Source organism: Glossina fuscipes, unplaced genomic scaffold, assembly GCF_014805625.2.
Source record: "Glossina fuscipes isolate IAEA_lab_2018 unplaced genomic scaffold, Yale_Gfus_2 109, whole genome shotgun sequence".
Taxonomy (NCBI): Eukaryota; Metazoa; Arthropoda; class Insecta; order Diptera; family Glossinidae; genus Glossina; species Glossina fuscipes.
Window position 1 is genome coordinate 3,605 of NW_023998452.1, and position 25,274 is coordinate 28,878.

The 25,274-nt window shown below is 33.2% G+C and overlaps 5 protein-coding genes across 7 annotated transcripts; 2 read left to right on the forward strand and 3 right to left on the reverse strand.

The window, feature by feature from the left end:
• Positions 1-264: 264 nt before the first annotated feature.
• On the reverse strand, positions 265-17,365 carry LOC119638793 (endochitinase). Of its 2 annotated transcripts, XM_038035817.1 has the most exons (9): positions 17,188-17,365; positions 14,438-14,493; positions 14,148-14,383; positions 3,713-4,328; positions 3,502-3,625; positions 2,945-3,436; positions 2,580-2,726; positions 2,317-2,511; positions 265-450 (listed from the first exon to the last, which is right to left on the reverse strand). In XM_038035817.1, the coding sequence occupies exons 1-9, from the start codon at positions 17,206-17,208 to the stop codon at positions 280-282; spliced, it is 2,058 nt and encodes a 685-aa protein (XP_037891745.1). In that variant the 5' UTR covers positions 17,209-17,365; the 3' UTR covers positions 265-279. The 2 variants fall into 2 exon arrangements, with proteins under 2 accessions (XP_037891745.1, XP_037891746.1); XM_038035818.1 differs by lacking the exons at positions 14,148-14,383; positions 14,438-14,493; positions 17,188-17,365 and adding an exon at positions 8,098-8,181 and having other exon boundaries at positions 280-450.
• A 1,182-nt stretch (positions 17,366-18,547) lies between these two features.
• On the forward strand, positions 18,548-22,935 carry LOC119638796 (protein BCCIP homolog). Of its 2 annotated transcripts, none has more exons than XM_038035822.1 (5): positions 18,548-18,566; positions 21,436-21,570; positions 21,625-21,751; positions 21,811-22,462; positions 22,538-22,935. In XM_038035822.1, the coding sequence occupies exons 2-4, from the start codon at positions 21,457-21,459 to the stop codon at positions 22,449-22,451; spliced, it is 882 nt and encodes a 293-aa protein (XP_037891750.1). In that variant the 5' UTR covers positions 18,548-18,566; positions 21,436-21,456; the 3' UTR covers positions 22,452-22,462; positions 22,538-22,935. The 2 variants fall into 2 exon arrangements, with proteins under 2 accessions (XP_037891750.1, XP_037891749.1); XM_038035821.1 differs by lacking the exon at positions 18,548-18,566 and adding an exon at positions 20,854-21,081 and having other exon boundaries at positions 21,425-21,570.
• Positions 19,424-20,108, reverse strand: LOC119638797 (protein Abitram). Its single transcript, XM_038035824.1, has one exon. The coding sequence runs from the start codon at positions 20,083-20,085 to the stop codon at positions 19,492-19,494; it is 594 nt and encodes a 197-aa protein (XP_037891752.1). The 5' UTR covers positions 20,086-20,108; the 3' UTR covers positions 19,424-19,491.
• LOC119638798 (COX assembly mitochondrial protein 2 homolog) lies at positions 20,079-20,759 on the reverse strand. Its single transcript, XM_038035825.1, has 2 exons — positions 20,322-20,759; positions 20,079-20,251 (listed from the first exon to the last, which is right to left on the reverse strand). The coding sequence occupies exons 1-2, from the start codon at positions 20,400-20,402 to the stop codon at positions 20,096-20,098; spliced, it is 237 nt and encodes a 78-aa protein (XP_037891753.1). The 5' UTR covers positions 20,403-20,759; the 3' UTR covers positions 20,079-20,095.
• An 815-nt stretch (positions 22,936-23,750) lies between the features above and the next one.
• LOC119638702 (protein BCCIP homolog) lies at positions 23,751-24,769 on the forward strand. The gene is made up of 3 exons (XM_038035646.1): positions 23,751-23,861; positions 23,918-24,035; positions 24,102-24,769. The coding sequence occupies exons 1-3, from the start codon at positions 23,751-23,753 to the stop codon at positions 24,767-24,769; spliced, it is 897 nt and encodes a 298-aa protein (XP_037891574.1).
• Positions 24,770-25,274: the final 505 nt, after the last annotated feature.

Genomic DNA, 25,274 nt, shown 5'->3' on the forward strand with positions numbered 1-25,274 from the left:
TTACTCACCTTGCCTAAAGCGTATATATGTTGCTATACGTTACATAATATTTATGCACTTGATTTCTAAATACAGGTAAACTTAAATACAAAAAAACTCTTGAGACTTTTGTAAACAACGTCTGTCGAGATAGAAGAGTACAGTCGGAAATGTTTTCAATTTCTTTTTTTTTTTTTAATTTATTTAAGTTTATACAATATTTTTTGTTTTTTAATTTTAAAAAATTTATATTTAATCACTTATTTTATTAAAAAAATATTTTAAATTCTAACGTATTTATTACTTAATTGATCGCTTTAGTGCATTACTACTCGTCTGCTTTTCTTTTAATCGCGTACAATAGTAACGATCACTATTTTCAATCCAATCGCAAACGTTTGTCACCGTATGAAAGGCCGTACCTTCCTTACATTGAAACTCGACAGGCTTACCATGAACACACCGATAATACTGTAAATATTCGTTAAGATACACATTTCATAAAAACGCTTATAAAGACCACAGTAAGCAATAGCTTTTAACCAGGTAATTTATTTAGACCATGCAAGAAATATCATCATAACATCTGTAATTTTTCAAGAATTCTCACTAAACTTTTCTTCAAGTAAATTTGAATATTTTTTTTGAAAACCTTTTATACTCAAAAAATATGTCTTATGCTAAAATTTTACAACCACCAATAGAAACCTTTCGCGGAAGCAATTTTTCTTTGGAACAAAGCAACTATTATCTAGAGAAGGTCACAATTTTACGATTTATTATCTTTTTGCGAAGGGTTGGCGTCTCTAGAAGATCACAATGTCTCAGAGAAGATCACAATTGCACGATTTATTATCCTTTCGCGATATAATAAATTGTTATATTATAACATGCGCAACTTAAAACCATTCCTAATTGAGAACGAAATACTATTCTTGAAATTCCTTTTCTTCACTTTTCTTATTTTATGATTTTTAGTTGAGCTTTATGTCTCTAAACTAACTTTCATTTTTTTTAATTGATGAATTCTGAATATATGTTCTATAATATGAAAACAATTAACTACGCAACAGGCAAATGAGAGTAACGTGCATGTTTTCTTTATCTCACAACCGTAAGCTCAGTTGCGTCTATATTTGAGTATAGAAAACGATTTATATTTCTCTCTCTTGAACGCATTTCTGCGTAAATGGCTTTAGCACAATATCGATTAAATACATACGTAATCCTGCTGATTATATTTGCTCTGCTTTATCGTTATTTAAATTAAAGAAATTTGTCTCTCTCTCTCTCTCTCTTTACATCAACGAAGAGTAAAGCATTTGTTAACTATTAACTAATTGTAAACAAATGTGGACGCTTATTCTCAGATGTTTGGAGTTTCTATACAAATTATTGAGAATAAGAAACGCTCATTCTCAGATGCTGGCAACTTTTATACAAATATATGTTCAAGTATTGAAAATTGTAAACAAATGTGGACGCTTATTCTCACATGTTTGGAATGGAAAACCAAAAAGTTTAAAAGTATATTTGCGTTTTTATTTCGTATGGCTTTTGAAATTTCATAAGAAAATTTCCTTTTCTGATAGTAATACTCCTTAGAAAGTAGAAGTCAAACTTGAAAAAGAGTAGTAGATCTTTTTAGTTTCATTTTGAATTTAAAAGCATATTTTCAGTCCTCTAATTCAAATTGTTGCAGTATAAAGAATTTCGTTAATAGATGGCATGTGAAGGGACGGACATGTAAGAATCCTATGCACGTTTTCAATAAATCTCGATTATGATATACCTATAGACTTCATACTGTTATAATAAGTTGAGTAAACGTAAGAGACTAAGAGAATATTACAAGTGTAGAGGAGAGCATTGCTTCGCTACGTATGTTGCTTATTGGCAAATTTAAATGAAACGCTGTTCTCTTGATTGGAAACTCGTTGGTCTCTAACTTTTTTTCAACCAGCGCTTTAGAGAATAATCATATATGTTCTCAATAATTTGTATGAAAATTCCAAACATGTGAGAATAAGTATATATGTTGTTTACACTTCTCATTTAGTCAATGGGACATTTACCATGAGTCTGCAGTGATCCGCAATGAAACTGATGAGCAAGAGCGCAAGAGATTTCCTAAAAAGGTCCTATGTCTACGATGGAGAAAACTAAACGTTGATCATTTATGGTTTCTTAATAAAGTCATTGTCAAGATATTGATCCTTTCACAGGCTATACAGCGTAAGTCGTCTCTGTTTTGTTGACAACGCATATCATAAGTCATTTTACCATATCAGAGCTATGGGTCATTGCAATTAAAATACGAAAGTCTGCTCAACTTACCTTTGTACAGTCAGGATGTGCAACGAAATCTTTATGAACGCAATCAATTTTATTGGTCTCATAATCGCCGCTTGTTATCACCACTCCTTCTGGCTCAGTAATTGCAGGTTTTTGTATTGATGGCTCTTTTTGAACGCTTTGTGCGGATTCACTACAAACGGTAGGCGAAGGCTTCTTGGTAGTTTTAAATGGCTTCTACAATAAATGTTAAAAGAAATTTTGAAAAGATTTAACTCCAAAATTCTTGGACTCGGTTCCCTTACCTTTGTTGCTTTTGTTGTAGCTGCTGGGCGTTTTGGTCTTATTGTTGTTATTGGCTTTATAGTTGATGTAGTAGTAGTAGTTTGCAATGTAATCAAACTGCCCTCGTCGGGGTTGGGTGGCGTTGACGGCGGTTTCGACCATTCTGGCTGTAATTAAAAAAACAATAAATAAATACATAAAAAAAAGGAAAAAACATTTATATAAATTAAAAATAGATTTTAACAAAATGTTTTGCATTGTTTCTCTACTATTGATACCCAGAAAAAATGTCATTTATTTTCATTTTACACTTGGCACAGAATTTGATTGTCGGCCGAGAGCGATTGCATGCGATAATACCTCAACTAATTGGCAATCAACTTACCCTGGGTGTTGTCTCGCGTGTAGGTTCAGGCACGCGATAATTTTTCATATTGTCATACAAAATCTGCATCAAAGCATTCTCATGGCCACATAAACCACGAAAATCATCCATATCAATAGCCCAAGTCATTGCACCGGCATATCCTTGTTTCTTTATAAAATCCATTTTAATTTTCACGGACGCCTCGTTTTCATAACCCACCCATTGCGTCTCACGATAGGTGTACGGTACCATGCCCGCATCATCCCACTTAACGATCCAACCATTCGATTCGTCTTGAACTTCAGTGCAAATCTCATAGTAAGCTAAAAAGCCGCTGGCGTTGGTATAAGGCCCAGGAGAACCTCCACCGGCTTCCTTGTTAATGTAAGTACCCATATTGTAGTTTTTATTAGAGGGGCTTAAAGTATAAGTCCGCCCATAGAAAGGTACACCGACCACAAGTTTATTCGCAGGACAACCCATCTCCTCCCATAATAACAAACCGTCATGCTTCGAATAAAAGGGAAAGGTATAAAAAACCGATACTTCTTTAAAGTCAATTAATCTTAACTTACGACATTAAGTTTTTCATAAGCATATTGGTCGTGTTTACGTCTATAAAGGGGACTATGAACATCGGCAAAACCAGCCCAATTACCGCGCAAATCGTAAGTCATCGCATGCACGGCATCCAATAATCTAAAATATTACGAATATTTAACAAAAGCAAAAAAGGAAAAAAAGCAACCAGTGGAGAAGATAAAAGGAAGTCGTTATATCACATACTCGCATAACTCCGGTACGTGGTAGCCTTCTTGCAAACGGAACTTAGCTACCGGTACTGCCATCGTTATCTCCCAACCTGCCCCCTCACGATCGAAGGCTCTTCTCAATTCTTGAACGAAATATAAAAAACGATCTTTATCCGCGTAGGTACCGCCACGATCGGTAGCTCCCGGATACTCCCAATCCAAATCGAAACCATCGAATTCATATTTCTTCATAAAATCAACTACGCTTCGTATAAAAGTTAGGCGCCGCGTACGCTCAGCTACCAATTGTGAATATTTTTTACCACCTTCGGCCCAACCTCCTACAGCAATTTGCAACTTCAGTTGAGGATGTTTTTTACGCAATTGCGTGAAATTGCGGAAACCATTTTGCTTTACATCCAACTCTGGATCAATGATCAACACTTGCCAAGATTTATCATCAACACCTATAAAGGAATATACGATATGAGTGCAGAGATTGGCTGGTATATCTTCGATGCCATAACTCCCTACACCGGGACGAAAGACAGCCCAATTGCTAAAATAGCAAACAATACGAGCGTTTTGCTCGCCAGCAGCTGCTGCCAGTAATACGCCCAATAGTAATAAGGGTACTAGAAGGCTTTTATCTGTAAATAAAATTTTATGAAAAGCATTCGACGTTTCTTTACAAAAGAGTTTTTCAATTTTATTTAGTTTATTGTATTCGAAATTTAATTGTATTTAAGGTATAACATAATAACGTTACGTGACTTTATTTCAAGGAAATGAATATGTTATCTAAACATTACTTTTCTTTTAATACACCAAGTTACACTTGCATCAGTATTTCCTTGTCAGTCAAAGCGTTGGTTCATGTCACTGTTGTATTAAGATGTTACCTAATCCCGCCTTAAACCACTAACTTCAGTAATAAGCTATCCCCAAATAAGCGTTGTCGAACAAGTGTTAATAACCAAACAAAATTAAATGTAAGTAATTAAAAAATTTCTATTCAATCTGAAACGAATTTCGCATACCTTTCAGCAGCTTTCGGTTGGGACTAGCTGTGAAAGTTTGAAATGACTCTGGGAAATGCTAGTATTACAATATAATAATTTCCAACTTTATATCTACATGTTTTCGGGTGACTTGCGCCCATTTTCAAACTTGACCTATGGACATCAATTAGGAATGAATGCACTGATAATGCGATCAAAGGATTATAACACTCTCGTGTTCAAATTGAACAGACTTGTCCATATAGTTACCTATTTTTTTGGGTTGACAAGATCCTAACTGCCATTTGTATGACATTACACCTCAATGCCTTCAGTAATCTCATTACTTCCTGATGGCGGCAAGGCTTCTACATCAAATATCGGAACTGTAAGCCTTCCAATAACTCGTGGACAATTAGATGAAAACCTTAATCTACTCATTAGTGATATATATATGGAGTCTCAGAGAGGTATTGTTGAACGTCCTTAACGTCAGGACAAAACTAATACGTAGTAGTTGGGTATAAAGACCATAAAAAAGCCATCCGAAAAATATTTTTGAATTATCAACCGCACTTTGTGTATGCCTACCTCCACTATACACCACCTAAAGTCGTTTTAATGCAGTTATTATTCCAATTTTTCCAGTTTGTGTATATGTATAAGATTTTTCAATAATGTATTAATTTTTTAAATAACGACGCAATGTCAATATTATTAAAAAAGTATATAAAAAATATGCTTTATTATACCCACCACTGTAAGATGGGGGTCTACTCATTTTGTTTTTTTATCGTAATATATGTAACACCCAAAAGGAAGCTTCAGAGATCCTATAAATTGTATATATTCTTGATAAGCGGCAAATTCTGAGTTGATTTAGTCAAGTACGTCCGTCTGAGTGTTTATGTGGTGTGGGTTGTTGTCACTCCCCTGGTCGCAAAAGTGAAGGTGATTTAAAATTTGGTAGAAATATTGGATGTTTCTGCACGCAGGTTGCTATTGAAAATACAACAAATTTTATCAAAGCAAAAGCGCGCAACGGAGCGTAAAATGAACACAACTCAGTTTTTTTTCAGAAAAATTTTTGAATTTTTCTACTAGGGTATTATTGAAGTTAGAACGCCTAAAATGATATGAGTTCGTAGCAAAAAAATTGAAACAGCTTAGCAAGGAAGTTCCAGTCCACTCACAGAGCACATTGCCCTCTCCGACAATCGGTTGTTTCGTTAACGTAAAATTTACTGCAATAGAACCCATCGGTCCAATTCATTGTTTGATTCAGTTTTGCACCCAGAAATCCCAGAAGATTAATATAAAAATAATCACTTCCCCTCGATCTATTTTAATAGCTCGTCCTATTATAGAAATTCGTTCATGACTAGCAAGGATTGCTTCTCTTAATTAGAAGATCCTTAAGAAGATCGATTGTTTTATTTTCAACCAAAAAATTTGCCCGCTATAAAAAAAAAAACAAAACAAAACCAAAGCTGAGTCAATTTTGTCAAAGGATGAGAGTAGAGTGCAAGGTAAGCAGACAATATCTTTCTTCTCAAAAGTAATCAAATTACTACAACACGCAATAATCCTATAAAATATAATATTACGCAGGCCTTGCACTATGATAGAGGAACTCGAACCCCTCCACTCAATGTTTTCCCTGCTTTTATACTCCACACCACTTGTGGCTCAGGGTATATTAAGTTGGTGCGGTCGTATGTAAAACCCAAAAGGGCTTAAGATAGGCCCTCCTTTTATTATACCGATCTATTCAAAAAAGGATTGCAAGCCATGTAAATTTGCGCTCGAGCTACAAGTCGCAATTTTTGAGATATTTTGATGAAATTTGACACAGCGAACATTATTGAAAATGGTTCGGAACGGGCCACTTTTTCGACCACTTGCCATGTAAGGCCCTATTCTGAAATGTCGTTATATGGAAAAAAAGTTGTAATTTTCAAGGTTTCTCGGCAAAAGTGGCTAAATATTAGTATTTCGGCCTTCTAAATTCGCCGTAGTAATAAGCACATGAAGAATATGCCTCTATATAGGAACAAGATATAATTTTTGTGTTCTGTAATAAAAGTGAGAACTTCGTTAGACAATGTGGTATAGATCATTTAATGGTCGCCATTGCCCGACTATAATGTTTTTAATTGCTTTGTTCAAGATAAGATGATGGATGTAAAAAAATGTACAATTTTCTCACTTAAACTAGAACTCAAATGAAAAGGGATGCTTTTATTATAAAATTCGATTTTCTTTGTAAGCATATACTACACATATACTTGATATAAACATGTATATACGATATAGGATTTATTTTCGAAGAGGTTTATTTTCAAGAGGTTCACGCATACTATCGAGCTACTACGATCAAGCACTTTCTTGATTCCTTCCCAAAAGCGATATGAATGCGTTCATTCCCAGGCACAATATGAACGTTTTTATGGCTATGGCTATGGTACTTGGCATTTAGTTATTAAAGCAAGTTTTTACATTTGGTCCTCGCTTTTAGGAAATCCAACGTTGGACGCCAACTGATGTTTAATCACCATTTAAACACATCTAAGCTAAGCTTTCTATCTTTAATCCTTGGGAAAATAATTGTTCGATTATTTCTCCGATATGAAAGTAAAGTCTGTATTAATTAAGCATGTATAAAACTTTCGGCGGATTCTTCTTTAAAATTAATCTTTCCACCTAAATACTTCGCCTGCGGAAAGAGTAGGGCTCTGCTTTGCCCATAGCTTCTTTTTATTATTAAAATATGAAGCGAAATATTTACAAATAATGCAAGAAATTGTTTTTTTTTTTTTTTTTTTTTTTAATTTCGAAAAGGCAATAAAAAAGCCAAATACACTCTTGTTAAGGTAAATCTTGATAAATGATGTGGTGATGAATCGAATCGGCACAAAAAATGTAAAATGTCTTTGACGCTGCCAAAATATATAGGAAATTACATATAAAAGATCTCCAAAAATGAAATTAATAAACAAAACATTGAAAACCGAAATTTAAATGAAACCCTAATAGAATACTTAATTAACTTATGCCGCCAACAAGCACACACGCCAGCAACAACGTAAACAGCGAATACTTGACATTATAAATAACGCGTTAAGAAGATATTATTTCAAATTTTATTTAACATTTTTTAAACGTTTCTGTTTTTTTGTTTTGCCATTGCTTATAATAACAATATTTTAATTTTAATAAGTTTTTTATACGTTTTCATTTACAGCATTGCCATCGCGTTAGCTGTTCATTAAATCACTTGAATTTGTTATTTTTAAGTATTAACCAAAAAACAAAAAAAACAAAAATTTTTCTTTTTGAAGCCTTTCTTTTTTTTCTTTCTTAAATTTAATTCACCGTCACTAACAAAGTACAAAGTGTTTGCTAAATCGTCTCTTACCCATGATGATCGTTGCGCGACAAGTGTATGATTTCAAATAACTTAAGACTTTTGTTTGAAGCCGGCTTTTATAAACGCACTCGTGCACGCTCGACAATGATTTACTACACAACAGTGGGTGCTCGCTTGCTTGCTTGTTACGCATACGAATATCGGCTGAATAATGAATAGTTTGCGTACGAAGGCAAAAAAAATATTTACCCATACATAGGCGTTTGTAAATTTGTATTTTAATAGCTTATGAAAGCCTTTTCGTTATTAATCATTTTCATCAACACGATCAGGACAAGTTTTTGTTCTTTGTTATCAACCGATATGCGTGCATGCGCGTAATATCAGTCTTTCATCTTTTTTTTTTTTTTTTTGTTCTTTCTTTCATTTTTGCTCTCTTTCTTGTCTCTACTGTCACGATGACTTTCCTGGTTATGACATTTGTATTTTCTTTTTTCTTTAAAGATATGTGTATGTAATTGGTTTAATTTTAAGCTTGAAATCCAATACCACACTCTAATTAAAAGGTAAGTTAAGTAAACCATTCTGTAAGAGACTCGATGAATAAATTTCCGTGGAAATTATTGAAACTCATGGGGCGTAAATTGAGCAGACTAATGAAACTGTTAACTGAAGTGTTTTTAGTCTATTTATTATTCCAAATCGATTTCATCGCATCCAAAGTAACAATCAAATACAAATAATACTCCTTCTTGGCAACTTGGTCTGGCGGATGGAATTCACGACACGCGAAGAAAGCTATTAACGTCTATTAGATTTTTGAGCCATGGTTTTGTCGGTCTTAGCTCAACTATATTCGCTCGATTGATCGTTTGTTTCCGGGTCGTATGCACAGATCCAAGTCTTGTCTTCTGTGGTGATGCGTTTCATAACGTCCTAATGGTCGCTTTCATAGTTTCGTAGACATGAAAAAATCGTAAAAAATACTTTTTGTGTCGTACAAAACCAATCGTACCTGTAAGGTGCAATTCCACGCAAATGTTTATCACAGCCAATTTAGCTAAGAATGTTCATATGCCACGGCAACTTACCTTAAATACTGGTCCGATTTTTTGGTCACAGTATTAGGTATCACTGAAACCAGATTTACAGTAGCGCTCAAAAATACCTGCCAAAGGTAACATAGCTGACAAACGAATTACCAAACTTCAAATGAAAGCATTATTATAAAGACCAGAGACCCTTTTGTATTCTTAGAGCAGGCTGACCTGCTTTTATGTTATATACCGTAAATAAAATACTACGCGTGTGAACAAATTTTTTTGCCGATTCTGTAGCGTTTATTCACAAAAAAAAAAAAATAAACAAAAAAGTAGATGAGATATATATTTTGTTTTTAACGGCAAGAACTTATTCGACGACCCAATAAACCTTCTTAACGCCCATTTTCTAGTCAATTTGAAAGCGGAGTTAAAAAGGTTGCAAGAGTTTATTCGACGATCCAATAAATCATCGCAATGTGCATTTTCTAGTTAATTTGAAGACGGACTTGAAAAGTTTGCAGAGTTTTGTATTCTTGCTCTTTGCAAATAGATTGTAGCTTAAGGTGATCAACTTCGTTTATTTATTAATCCATTGTAAACATTCTAAAGTTACAAAGATTGCTGCAAAAAGCTGTAACTTGACACAAGTCCGCAGATTAACTCAGAAAACAAACGGGTGCCCGATTGCAAATGTCCACAAGAGCTAAAGAACTTCTCCAAGTATGACAACAGCAATGAAAACGTCTTTTCGATACATTTGCGTCAATACTTTATGATATTGCCGAAACAATTTAAAAATCTATATCGATCGATAAAATATCGATCCATTGTTGCTCTCGCAAATAGCAAAACACACTTTACAGGCTATGGTTATTCAAATACTTTATTTTGCTATCCGTCTTTAAAAAGTAATCGCGGGAAGTTAACTGCTATCGTTCCCTTTGGACTTTAATGCAAATCATATTTTTCTTTAAAAATTAAAAATATTTATTAAATATATGTCTTGAGTCCGATAGCAGAACTACATTAGTGCGTCGGGAGAATGAACTATTTCTTTACTAAAACAACTTCATCGTTCATCCTAACGTATTATAGATGACTTAATGATTTTAAGGTCGTGTACCTTTCCTCTAATCATCAAAAATCATTCGAGATTGACGTTTAAATGCTTATCACGATCAGCATTAATAGAGGCCGAACCAACAGAGCGAAAGCCAGCAAGCCAGTACTCGTAGTCAAAAAATAATAATACGCTAAATACTATCATGGTAACGAAAATTTAATTCTAATTTTTATTCTAAGAGAATAATATTTATTGCGTTTATACGGAGCGAGCCCATAATCAATATACTCTCTAGTAAAATAAACGTTGCGAAATCAACCTCAAAATAAATGACTGATCGTTGTTGAGGTTGTGTGAGTATTGGCCGATTCGATGCTTAGGCCGATATCAGCCGATTCTGAGCGAACAGAGCGAAAATGAGCATTCAGTAGATTGACGTCAATTTTGTCACTCAGCGCAACGTACTAACGACTATCCAATAGAATCCAAAAAAAAGTGCAAAAGTCTTTAGCCTCCGACTGAGCAGCCGAGTAGATGAGAACTGCGACTGCAATGTCAGTCAATGAAATCTTGTTTGGTCGTAGCTACAGTGAGTGGTCAGTCGGTATAGCCGAGACTTGCCAATCGGGCACGCATCTACTAAGCTGCGGCCACCTATTTGTTTATCTTTCCTCTCTCTTCAAGCTGCTTACCAAAACCATTTCATCCTGGTATAGGATGATTAAACGGCTTTGAGGTGATGAGATAATATGAAATTGTTTTAAAACCTTGAATTTAAACCGAAGAAGTCCTCAATAAAATATTGTAAAACTCCTTCGACAAATACACTCACTTATGGAAATTTCTCCCTAAAAAGGGATCTATGTCGAAGACTATTTTCATTAGACTTAACATAAATATCGACATAGTTTTATGATAGATCGTCCAATGAAAACGACGATCGGGAAATTCACAAGAAAGTTTCCTTTATGTTGCTAAGTGTGTTGACGATTCTTGATTGTCTCATGAATACACTTTACATATATGAATGTATGTTCATGTTCACACAAAAAGTTTGAAAATATTTTTCTGAACTTGATGTGAGTCGGAAAGTCGCCCGAATGCAAATATTGCTTATTATATTTATTTTTGTTTATAACAACAAATCTCTTTATCTCTCTCGCTCTCTCTCTCTCTCTCATATAATTGATTTGTTTATCTTCTAGAATTTCTTTGGAATATGCAGTTATCGGAACTGGATGCTAAAACTGGTTTCGTCGTCGATATTCTCATCGAATCTTCCAAAGCTAATCTTTGCTTTATATCTTTCATTATGAATGTTGTACAAGCAAATGAATGAATCTTTCCATGCATATAATCAACATTTTGATAACCTAATTATGCCAATTTTGTTTTGCTTTTTAACAAAATTAAATAATAATAAAATGAAACAATGTCCAGGAATAATGTTGGCAGGTAAGAGAAATTTTCCACCGAAATGTAAGAAATTTTACCAGTCGTAAATATTTTATTGTTTGATCGTAATTTTAAGATGAATTTTAAATACGTCTGAGTTGGTGTAGGGCTAATTTATGAGATCATCATAACGATTCGTGATTTCTTGCTTCTACTTGCAATTCAAGCTTGAAAATTCTCGCAAGCAATGTCTTTGAATAACTAAAAAGAGTATTATTGTAATTTTATATTAACCATTAAAAGTGCAAACAGCTACACATCAACTCTTAAGCCGTTAAATGTATAATTAATTGCTTTTAAAGTACGTAATTAATAATTTTATTAATTATAACCAGCGTCTAAGTAACTAGATAAGATTATTAAACATTTATAAAATCCGAAAATAGATATCCGAGACCTTGTCATTTACACACCTGCATACACACACAAATAATGGGATTAATCCGGACTTTGAGAGGTTGTGGTTAATCTCCACTTTGGTTAGAGGGAATCAACTTTTCGCAGAAATTTCTGCACAATGTCGCTTGAATGCATCAATCAGCCATCAAAAATTGCTGTCATTAGATGAAAAATCAGTTCGATATTTTGCCAGTGTGCTGTAAAGAGAACTCATCTTGAGGTAGTAAAGAACATGTCTTTTTGTTCGATTTTACTATTTTACTATTTATTCCTTATAGCATCTTTGGACTTGTCCCGTCCTCCTCATCCGGGGAAATCATGCATACATATTAAAGTCAATTATTGATTGCTTTTTAATTATATCAAGCATTTTCGAAGCCTTTGATCATCTAGAGCATTTCTTTAGCCTTCCTTAACGCAAACATTGCATTCTTTTAATGCTTATACCGGTATTCATATGACAACGAATCCGGCAAAGCATTTTATGACAGCTTATTTAAACAATATTAACTAGTTAACTGTGCCGACCCCTCTTTAGCGATACAATTGTATACTCGTCAAACAGAAAGTGTGTAAATATATGTAATATGAAATTACTTTGTAATGAGACGACTTGACAAAATGATAAAAATGTTTTCTAAAATACATTGGCATAATTAATACACATCCATAATAACAATTTTATGTCTAAATTCGATAAGGACGTATGGACAGATCATGACGTGTATATTGATTAAACTCGCCCTAAATGTACTGAAGGCTTGGATTTTAGTTACATCACCATGGCAACCCATTCCAAAAAGGAAAAACTAACAATACGAACCGAAAAATTGTCAACTGCAGGTTGAGTGAGTGAAGTGGATTGAAAATGTAGTGTAAATTGCTATAAAGTGTTTAAAAGGAATAAATCTCCGAGAAGGAGGTAGAATTCAGACGATTCTCAACGCGCTGGGGGGGAACTTGCAAGGTAGAGAGCTTTACTTTATAATTCTTACAAAACTTACCGTTAGATGTTCTTAAATCCACTTGCTCCCGGCTGCTTTGAGCGCACTTTTAAACACCAATAAAGCTCAAGTTTGAAACAAGTTTTCATTTACTCATATTACCTATTATCTTCATATGATTTATTCCTATTCTTATGATTTATTCTTATTCATGTGATTTATTCTTATTGATTTGATTTATTCTTTTTTATTTTTTCTTTTTTATTCTTTGTACGAATTAAAGGAAAAAAAATTAATATTTAAAAAAAAGCGAAAAAATCTTTATACGAAAGTGTTCATAAACGAGTTCCTTTATAAAACAAGACAAAAATAAAAAATAAAGAAGAAGAGATAATGTTTATAACTCCATCAAACTAAAAACATGCACAATGACAAAACGTTTCGAACACGCAGACTACAGAGGCTGTACAGTGTCTTTCACATACGGAACCAAATTAGTTAAACACTGTCTGTCCGTTAATCTTTTAAATGCACGATTATCACTGCAACATTTTTTTGAAAACAATAACAACAACCTCTGACCAAAGTAAGATCGAAACTCATGAGAACCTAATTATAAATCTGAAAATGCGAAATTTACCCATCATTACCGACTAACCCTCCCCCTTCATCAAGAACGATTTAAATGTGTTTAGCGTTCTCCTACAAAAGAGCATGCATAGCAAATAAGTTTTACCCTTACGCTTACAATACTGTCATATGTTTTTGGTCTCTTCAGTTCCACTATGTATTTATTAGACAAAATAAAAAGGGCAAGCAACTAGTACTATAAATATTCAACGATTCGTTTTAAACCATTTATGATTTTTTCCATATTTTCATTTAAATTTCGATTGAATCACAAACCATCACCAAGACGTACATCAATGTCGTGAATTAATTCATCGTTTTTAGTCCCTTTATTCGCAGGTTCCCAGAAGACACCAGCTGGTGTCGTCGGTTTCGCTGTGGAAAATTCTACAATTTCCGGTAATTGGCGGGACGGTAATGGACTCTTTGGAGTTTCGTATGTAGTCATTAAACGATCACCTTTCGTCATAGGAAAAGGCGAATACGGAGGAGGATCTTTTCATACACATATTTGTTCAAGATTTATTTATGTTGAGAATTCAATGTTATTCAATAAAAACTTACCTTGAACATGATAATGTACTTCATAGTAATGTGGTTCATAGTAATAAATTGTTTCATGAGGTGGACCGCGGCCATGACCTGGGCCGTGACCGTTGTGAGCTCGCCGACCGTAGGCCTTGGCATGTGGTGGTGGACTCCGTTTGCTTAATTGTTTGTTTGAATGCCCGTTTAGAGCATCAAATTTAAAATCGTTTTTGGCATTAGATTGCGTTTCATCATACTCGGGATTATTGATGCTTTAAAAAAAATAAATTTTATAGTAATTAAAAAACAAGTATAATTTTTCTTACTTGTAATCAAACAGAGACTTCAGTTCAACTCTTGCTACTGCCAGCAAAATAGTGATCTGAAAAAGCAAAAATAAAAAAAATCTTGGATTAACTTTAATAAATAAATAACATACTTAATTTGATTGAAAAGAGTGGATTACATACAAGAAGAAGAAGAAAAAGCTAACAAACTTTGATCTTTGATCTTTGATAGACAGCAACATATGCCTTTACTTATATTTGTGTATGTGAAATAAACATACGGATGCGTATCTTTTTAACGGCGAGAGAAACACATTTTCCAATTTCTGTCGGTATTTAAAAGGTGGTGTCACAAAGACTCACTGTCTTAATAAACATTAATGAAAGTTAATGATAGCTTTGAGGTTTGGTCTCTTTGCAATATTAAAAACTTTGCAATCCGCGTACATTTTATATTTTCCTAAAAGATAGTCATGCTTGACAGATATAAAACACGCGTACCTCATTAACAGAAAACAAATTCGAATCGATTACGATCGAAATCAATCAAGAAAAACCATAAGCAACGCAAATAAAACCTCTACCATAATGCCGAGAACTAAAACCCTACATACATACATACATAGTCAAGATGTATTCACCTATATTAGTAATATTGCAATAATGAATTATGCCAGCATCCAAATAAAGAAAGGAAAGAAGTGCAAACACGAGCATGCACATTAATTGCATATAATGTAGCGTAGCATTGCGAGTAAGTGTAACGAATTACATGGATATTCCAACATTTTGGTTAAAATTGAGATTAGGAGACTCTTAGCAATTTTTTGTGCATCTGTTATCAATAACAGTAGTCAAGCTGTTAATTAGCAGCCCTTTGTATACTTGCTCTTTCATTCGTATTATTTTTACGCGCACAGATTCGTTAACAGTTTCTTAATATGATGTCGCTTTCTCTCAAACGTTTGCAACATGTAACAAATACAATTCTGCATTTTTAAGTGAATATAAGTACATCTGTACTGAAATTGTTCTCTTTTCATTGCTTATTTTGAAAAATTCGAAATTCTGGGTACGCCAAACGCTTTAAGAAATTTAAATGACAATTTTCATATCAACAAATATGAAGAAATTGTTTTATTAATAAAAGAGATTATCGTGCAGCTTATTGTATTTATCTTTACCTAATTTATTTATTTTATATTATTATATTATTGTATACATATACATATTTTTTCTTTTTGCTTACAAATTTATATCCAATTTTCTATATCACATGTGAGTTCTCTATTCATATTATATTATTATTACCTTTTTTGTGTTCTAAAGCTAAATAACTAAACAGGGAATAAAATATTCAAAACTAGTCCTTATGCTTAAGCAGTTTGAACTGTTTTTTCCTTTTTCCACTTAGAAAACTCAAGGATTTCGAATTATTGCACAATAAGACCACTAACGTAAAGTCCAGTAAGTAGCGCCTATGGTCGTTCACTTTGCAAACGTTTGAGACGACGAAGGCGATGTCATATTAAGAAACTGTTAACAGAATCTGTGCCCATCCAAATAATAAGAACGAAAGAGCAAACATTCGAAGGGCTGCCAATTAACATCGCTACTACCGTTATTGATAGCAGATACACCAAAAGTGCAAAAAAATCTCCTAAACTCAATTTTGTCCAAAATGTTGAAACATCTATGCATTTCGTTTTCTCTACTTGCACATAATGTTAAATGCGTTTGAAGAAAAACAACCTCTTTCTCAGTATCCTATGTTAGTAGAGCGTACGCTTGAGAGAAAAATGCGCCGAGGCGCATGATGATTTAAACACTTCTTGAAAAAGCTAATCAAAAAGTGAAGAAGGAATGCTTATCTGGCGAATCTTTAAACGACTCAGGCAAACGTAGAAATTTCAAATAGTTTTAGAATCATATAATAAATGTTTTTAGTGCGCTGGGCAATTTATAAAGTGCAAAAAGCCGTTGAATGCAAGCACAATCCTGCAATGTTAACAGATGTGCTTCCATTCATTGTACAATGCAGGCATTCCTTGTAAAGGGTAAAACAAAAGCATCTTCAAAGTTAAACTTGAAAGGTTAAACACGCTCTTCTCGAAAGCTATGCCTTTGGAATCTCTACCGTTAGCCGCATAATAAGCATTTCATCTAGATAAAAATTTGCAGAATATAGTGCGATTTTTTTAAAGGAAAAATTTTTATTTCTTCTTTTGAATCAATTTTTCCAACTAAGTCCCAAAAATTGCTAAATTTGGAGTCATATTTTTAGAATATTTTTTATTCATTGTTCTAAGTGTGAAGTCTCCACCTATACCGAAGAAACAGAAGATTGCTTTGCAAAGATTCTTTGTGACTCAAATTTTTTTTTTTTTTTTTTTGTTTTTAAGATATTTAAGAACGATTTCTTTATATAACTTGAGACGACTTGTACTTTCGTAAATAAAATGCCGAATATTAATAAATCGTTTCATTGTATTTTTGTAATTTTTAAGACAATGACTCCATTTTTCCCGAACACAAGGTACGAAATTAAAGCAAATTAGTGTATTCGATGTAAGATCGACGAACGATTCTCGAAATTGGTCGAGTTTGCATTTTCCATCAATCAAAATCGAATCATTTTTGTTATAATTGATCAAGTGATATATTTGTTTTTCTTTTTTCTAACTTTTTCCCAGATTACATTTTGAGTTAACTAATATCTAATTTGTGGCTTTTTTTTTCAACTTTCTCTGGCATAAAAAGCAAGATAAGAAAAATTGCGCAATTATTACCCAAATCAAATAATTGAACATTTTAACGTAAATTTCACTTTTCAGCGGTATTTCTTTTAACCAGCACTCTTATGCAGCTAATAACCGCGCTTATAAATATTATACACAAAACTGTTTGTTTTCTTTAACCACATCTGAATTGAATATACATGAACTTGAATAGAGAATAAATGTAGATGTTTCATTTTACTTGAAACGAATGAAACAAAAAAAAAAAAACCACATCTGACTTGTGAGAAAAATGTTAAAGCGCATATTATGATGGTTCCACTATATACAAATATGTTTATAAGAATGTTGCCCTTTCATGTATAAACATGTTCAGAACAGGTCTAGCATTATATAAAATATAGCAATTTATGTAAAAGGTATGCGTCGATAAGCTGATGTTATAACTTTTTAATAAAATTCTCAAAACTTCTATATAATAAGCAATAATGTGATCGCCTTTTCAGAGAATTGATCCACTGCCATTTACTTCAGTTGAGATTATTCGGTACATATGATATTTATGCTCCTCCAAATTCACCATTTAATGATGGAAGCGCGCACTCTGCATTACCGTTTGAAAATATACAAGCAGTCGTAGCAGACGCTCTTTATAATTATAAGGGTACTTTAAAATGTCATGTCTAGAGATTTACTTCGCCGCATATCCTTTACGATGTGTATGAAATGCGGAGACAAAAAAAGAGAAAATACTTAGGCGTTTAGTGTTTATTAGTTATCCGCCCTGAACTTCTTTGAGATCAACACAGATGTATGTTGCTCTAAACTACCGTCTGATCACCCATCAAAAATGGCTGACATGAAAGCATCAATGCTTTGAACTTAACTTGAATGCACGAACTGAGAAAGCTAAGGATTGTTATCGGAAAATTAAGTCGTTAGAAAGAAAAAGATTGAAAAGAAATTTTCTGCTGACCGTTCAGTAGATCACATTTTCCAGGAGGGAGACGAGTGCAAGTGGAATAGTTTATTTCTTCGAGATGACATTTTACAGATTAATAATCACCGCAAGACACAGGGAGGAGAAGGTCGAGAAATATGAGCATTTTCCTGAAGAAAAGAAAAATGATCACCTTTAGGCAATAGCAGCCAATTGAACTTTTATATGAACTGCAACTCTGCTCACGTACTCAGTCAGCAGTGAGGACACTAAGACACTACTCAGCCTATAGCCTGCCTACCCAATCAGATTTTTTCACACATAGAAAACCGAACTCTGGTATTGTTTAGTACCTTTAGCACAACCGAATATTAAAATCGAATCAAAATCGAGAATATTAGTTCTCTTTGGAATACCTTTCATGATGTCTTTTTTTTTTTTCTTAATATTTGTTAATAAAATGCTTCGTAAGCTATATTAAACGAATTGAGTAAGAGATTTATTTATATAAAAAATATATTATGAATAACTGTTCGATTATCTAAATTAAATCTAAATGATTACATGAAGAAATTTATATGTATAATAGTGCAGGCATCCCCCGCTTAACGCTGTTAATTCGTAATTCGGGTTAGAAGATATTTTGAAAACGCGTGCATTGTTATACCAAAACCAAGTCCCAGTTGCAAAATTTTATGACGGAAATTTTATTATGAAATTTCGTTCTAACTTTGCAAATAAATGAAAAAGTAGGTTAACTTGGAAAGGTTTCATAAAACAAATAATTATGAAATTGAAATTTATGATAAATTGCAAATATTAAAAATATATTCAAAGCATAATGCCAACGATCACAAAGTTAATCTTCATTCAAATCACCGCCAGTCCTCCCCTACTCACGATAAAATAAGAATTCGTATTCGATTTTCTGAGATCGCGTTATATTATTCGAAAAGTTTGTGCAATGTTTTATTGAAACCAGACTTTCCATAGCCGTGTTAAGCGGGTGATGCCTGTATATATATATATATATTTATATTTATTTATATATTGTGCATTAGAGAACCGGATAATTTTCATTTCCTGTGATTTTTTCGTTACGTACATGCAAAGTAAATTAAACGTTAACATAAGATTCAAGTGCAATGCTACAAGTTTATCATAATAATAACGAATTAATAAAACGAAAACAAAGCAACATTTAGTCATTGTCTCGTAGACATTGAAATGCTGCCAATTTAAATCAGGTTTCAAGAAGTGAACAACGAACATTGTCATTATAAAATTTAACACGTAGGCCTCGTACTTTTTAAACGTTATTGTCCTCTTAACTCAAAAAACGACATGTAGAAACTCTTTCAAGATTTATTTAATTGCAAAACCAATAACAATTCTGAGCCCATAACACAAAATGTTTATTCCGCTTTATCTTCTTTAATCGTACGCAAATAATCATCATATTGTTCTTGTGTCATAAGGCCGGCTTTGATTTCTTCGCAATGTTCCGGTTTAGGTAACACAATTGCTATAAAACCTTCGCCTTCGGGCGCTTGCAGCTTTTCGCAACAAGTCTGCAAATCGACATTAACTTCGATTAGTTTACTACGGACACAACTGGGAATTTTGTAAACTTTGCTTGTTTTAGTCGTTAACAACGCCAAAGTTGAGTCAGCCTGTAAAACCATGCCGCCTTTTTTTGCTTTACCTTTAACCGCGTTTTTACTCCGGTCCGAATGTCCAATATCAAAATTAACGCTAGCAATCCCTTCGGTAAACGCCGGATGTTCGTTGGCTAGGCAAATCAAACAAACACGATTAGAGTGAAAAAGCACTTTATACGGCGCCAGATCGGCCCCTTTTTTGAGATAATAGTATCGTGTAAAGAAACGGTCCACCATTGATGGAAATTCCGTTTCTTTGTAATCTTCTGTAATAGACGGTATCACTTGCCCGCATATTACTTGCTCTTCATCTTGATAATAGTAGGCAGCTAATTGATCCGAATCCATAATTGTCAACTTAAAAGGCTTGATTTTCTCTGCTCTTTAAATCTGCTTGCCTCTGTCGCGCTTTAGCTCGATTAGCTGCCGAACGGGCTATACGTTCCTTTTTAAGACACTTGACGACAGCTGAATCAAATTTGTTACAGGCTCCTATGAATTTGGAAAAGTTATTCTAAACCGGCAAAGGTGGAAAGAAAGAAAGCAAAAATATTATATAAAAGTGTTATAGCAATTATACTAACCTCCTCGTGACACTTTTTTAATTCGTTTATTAACTGATTACAATGCTGTGTATGTAAATGCGGCGATAGGTCTGTATGCATTATCTTTTTCGTGAAATTAATTTGTTAAAGACTTTTTAATTTTTCTACAGATATTTCCCTTACTTTATTTTTATTTTTTTTCCTAATAATCCCAGAAATGTGAAGCAGACTTAAATCAGCTGTTTTATTATTATTTCTTTGTTTATTTTTTTGTACTTTTTATTACGGTAAGGCAAATTAGAAGCATTCGGAGTTAAAAGCTAGAAAATAATTGCCCTTTAACAGAGACAGAGTTGAAAAATGTAAACAATTAAAAAATTGAACAAATAATTTTATTCCCCCGATAGTGATTTCTACTGGGGAGATGAAAAACTAAATTTCTGATTGGGGATATAATTTTGAGAATTTTTTTTAACACTTCCAAAATTTTTATGTCTTCTAAAAAAAGCCTATCAACAGCGACAGCGACACGGTAACGATTATTACAAAAGCTTTCCGAAATTCTTTCGAAATTTTGAAGAACGGTCAAGTGAAAGCTTCTGCATTCACAAATATTGCTGCTATTATAATCATTATTATAAAAATAAAGCTTTTTAACCTATAACCTATACATGCAAAATTCTTGATAATTGTATACGCTTATTCTCAAAGGGGAATTGCTGCTAAAGTTCGTGGCCATCAGATAGATTGATTGATTCCTCTATTAAAATGCGAGTATATGCACTAGCAAGACCGTAAGGTTCGTATCAATTTCTCGTAAAGTGTATTTAAAGCCAAGTCAACTTGTTTTCTGTTATATCTTTTTTTGTTAAAGAAGAGTTCACCTTACGTTCGCGATTTTTGATTTCTTCCACATCAAATTAGTATGAGATTATTACTTTTGCCTAATTAATAATTACGGCAGTAAATTTATCGATAATCTGCCATCCTTTAAATTGTTCATAAATAACACAGCTCGAATCAGCTGTTCATTGAAAAAACGTGCACTTATATACATTCATATACCTTACAATATTTGGTTTCATTTTATTATCTATTTGACTGGATTAAATAAGTGATAATAATCATAGCAATAATAATAGTTATATTTTAGTTATAGTTTACAACTTTTAAGATGTCATCTAAGAAAAATAAAAATTTACATAAAATGGAAGAAGAGGTTAGTGACGATGACACGGAATCAAGCGGTGCGAGTGAAGACGATGATCTTGCTTACGCAGGCAACGAGGTTATAAACTTGGTATCTAAAGATATAATATTCATAAACATGCATTCCTATTAGCAAGTTCAAATAGACTTTGAGGGCCGAGCGCCAACGGATCCCGATTCTCACGGTATTTGTCAACTCCTGCAACGAGTCTTTTTAAAAGCTCATGTCAATTGCATGCTTTTGGCGGAATTAATTATAGGTAAAAGTTTACAAATAGTTCGATAGAAGTTGTTAAAAAAAAAATTCTCTATACTTTAGCTCAAAATTTCGTCGGCAGTGTTATAAGTCAATGTGAATCGGATGGAATTGAAAGTGATGTGGACGATGATATGTGTGATGATAGTACTATATTTGGCATAACTACGGTATTGAATATTACCGCAAAAAAAGATACACCCTGCGTAGACCAATTGCGTGCATTTATTATCAAAAAGGCGGAAAAACACGCCACTGACGCTGTTGTAAAACATTTCCGGGATATTTTTGGAGATGAAACCCGCTCGATAGGTTATTTGATTAATGAACGTTTTATTAATATACCGACAGAAATTTCGGTGCCACTACTTGAGAATCTTGAAAGAGAAATTGTTAAAGCCCACCAAAAAGGCATGAAATTTGATTTTGTTTATTATTTAATGTTTATAAAGTTATATCGCAAAGAAAGCAAAAAGGGCAAACCCCATCAGGATTTCTACACTAATGCTGAAGAAGAACTTCTGGTGGAGAAAGCTATAAATTCATTTGAGTATTCCGTTGTCGATGAATCTGATATGGGCATGGGTGGCGATTGGTTAAAAGCCGATGGCAATCTGATACCTTACCGTAAGATTATATTGTTTGATGCTAAACAATTACCCGATTTAATTATTGATATTCGAAAACAAGTTAAAGGAGAGTGAAGTTCTCATAGGTATAAAAAAGTGATATGATATTGACATTGTTAATAAAAAAAAAGCTCTTTAATATACTAAAAATTTTTATACAGCTAAAGGTGGTAATTTCTTTGATTAAAATCATAATTACGATCACAAGGTTTTCTGATGGATGGCTCGTTGTACATTTATTTATTTTCGGAGTCGAAATTCCGGGGTGTGATTTCTAAGTTATTGAAATGAAAAGCTAATTCGTCGATCATATTCAAATATTGCTCAATGATGAGTAAAATTCATATGTAATGCTCCTTGCATCCAATTATTTGGGGATGGTGCGATATACGTTTCAAGGATGATTGGATAATGATTTCAAATTGGAAGATGTAGAAAATTATAAAACATTAACAGTTTTTCACGTATACGTTAAGTTCTCTACGTCGTTCAATTGAACTAAATAAAATTCAGATAAAAAACATAACATCCATAAACAAATTAACCTAAAAAATATTTGTTCTTATTTATGTTATAAATAGCAGGCCACATTTTCAAAACTACATTCATGCAATTTACATACGTTCATAGCGGCTGATACAATAAAGCTTCGCTTATGTTCGCACGTCTGGCACCCAAATTTATGAATATAGTATATGTAAGTTATATATACAAATACTTATAAACTAAATGTATATCCTATTTTATGAACAATATTAATATAAGGTATCAAAAGAGACAAGCGCTTATATCGACTTTTAAGTATATCAGTTGGAGTTCACGAAGTTTTATAAATCTATATATCGGGTTTCGATTGGTTTTTTTTTTAGACGGAGGGATTTTCAAGGAATTTGAAACACTACCTGAGATTATTTAGTGTCTACATTGGATCCATGGAGTAATTAAAATTCATTCAAAACTTGCAGTAAACTGGATGTGAAATCAGTATTAAATTTTTTCTTTCGTAGTAACAATAATTATAAGCTTTGAAAACACACATTGACTCACAGTTCTTGCTATGTTTATATTCACAGATAATTCTGGCAGTATAATCTATTTAATAACAGAACTACGAAACTTTTAACAGAAGGTATGAACACATGAATAATTTTGTTCTGCTTCTTCACGTTCAATTCCGTTACGGTATTCTCTAAAGAGCGAAATAAGCAGACGTTGTATTTGAAAATGTAAAATAAATCGGGATACCCTGACAATTTGTTTCATATTTTTAAACGTCAGCTCAGTCTAACAATTATCATTTCATATTATATCGAAGGGACAGAAGCCAGAAGAACTTTTGAAATTTTTATTTTCTTAGCAGTTTGAACTTCAAAAATGTCTTCTAAACAGAGCGAAAATTTAAATGAAATAGAAGAAGATTTCATTGAAGATATTATGGACAGTGAAGATGATCTGCCGCATTCCGAGTTATGTTCAAGCCATCAGGTAATGTCTTTATTACCTGAAAAATTAACATATTTAAATAAATACGGCGTGTTCAGATCGATGTTGAGGATTGCAAGCCCTCGGATCCAGATTGGCGTGGCATTTATCGGCTTTTGCAAAAGGTTTTTTTTAAGGCTCATATCGATTTACAGGCAATGTCCGAAATAATTATAGGTAAAAATTATAAAATATTGTCTCAAAAAAAAAAAAAGCTCCATGAAAAAATTTTACAATGTATAGAACAAAATTTTATCGGTAGTGTTATACGTCAGTATAAATCAGATAACAATGGTAATGAGTTGGATGACGGAAATGTAAGCGGTGAGAATCCGTTACAATATCACCGTACCATTTTTGGTATAACTACAGTATTAAATATTACTGACAAAGAAGATATTGCCAATAAACGTTGTCTCCAAGAATTACGTTCTTTTCTAATTGAAAAAGCTGAGAAAAGTACCAATAATACATCATTCAAAAATTTTTGCGATGCCCTAGACAATGAAGCTCACCCGATTGGCTATCTGATTAATGAGCGTTTTTTGAATATACCGGCCAAGATTTCAATACCATTATTGGAGAATTTACAACAAGAAATTACGGCTGCCCAGAGTGAAAATGTTAAATATGATTTCGTTTATTTTCTCATGATTATAAAGATATATCGTAAAGAGGCGAAAGAGAATGAGCCTAAACAGGATTACTACGTTAATGCGGAGGAAGAATTACTTGTGCAGAAAGCTGTAGACTCTTTTGAGTATTCAGTTGCCGACGTATCTGATGCAGATTATTCCGGTGATTGGTTGAAAGGTCTAATACCTTATCGAAAGATTATACTCTACGATGCTAAACATTTGCCCGATTCCATTGTTGATATACGAAAACATATTACCGGTGATGCTTTCTGAAGACATGATTTATTTTATTGTACCTATTTCGAATAAACAAAAGGAAGGAGCACGCGTCTGCCCTTCAACTTTAAGACTTTTACTACCTTATGTAAGTTAATTTCCAAAAATAATTTTAATTATAATTGAGTCCTTAGTGCGGAATTTCTCTTCTCCCTTTTGTCCTTGATTAGAAGTGAAATTTGCAAATAATTTGCAAACAGAGAACTGCTTCAAAATATTTACCATTCGCTGAAAGCTATCTAGAGAAAGCCAAGTCTATCCAGCAAACTTAGTAAATATATTCCGATACGCTTCCAATCGGGGTCAGTTTTCACTTGAGACATGCCGTTTAGCAATAAACTTGAACTTTATTTTGCAGACAACTTTTAACATTCTCTAATTTGTATACATATATAATTACGTCAATATACCATAGAGAGGCTAAAGAAATGGGAATTCGTCTTTATCCGAAAATGCACAATGTAAATCTACAATCAACATCAGAGTTGAAATTTAAAGTTTA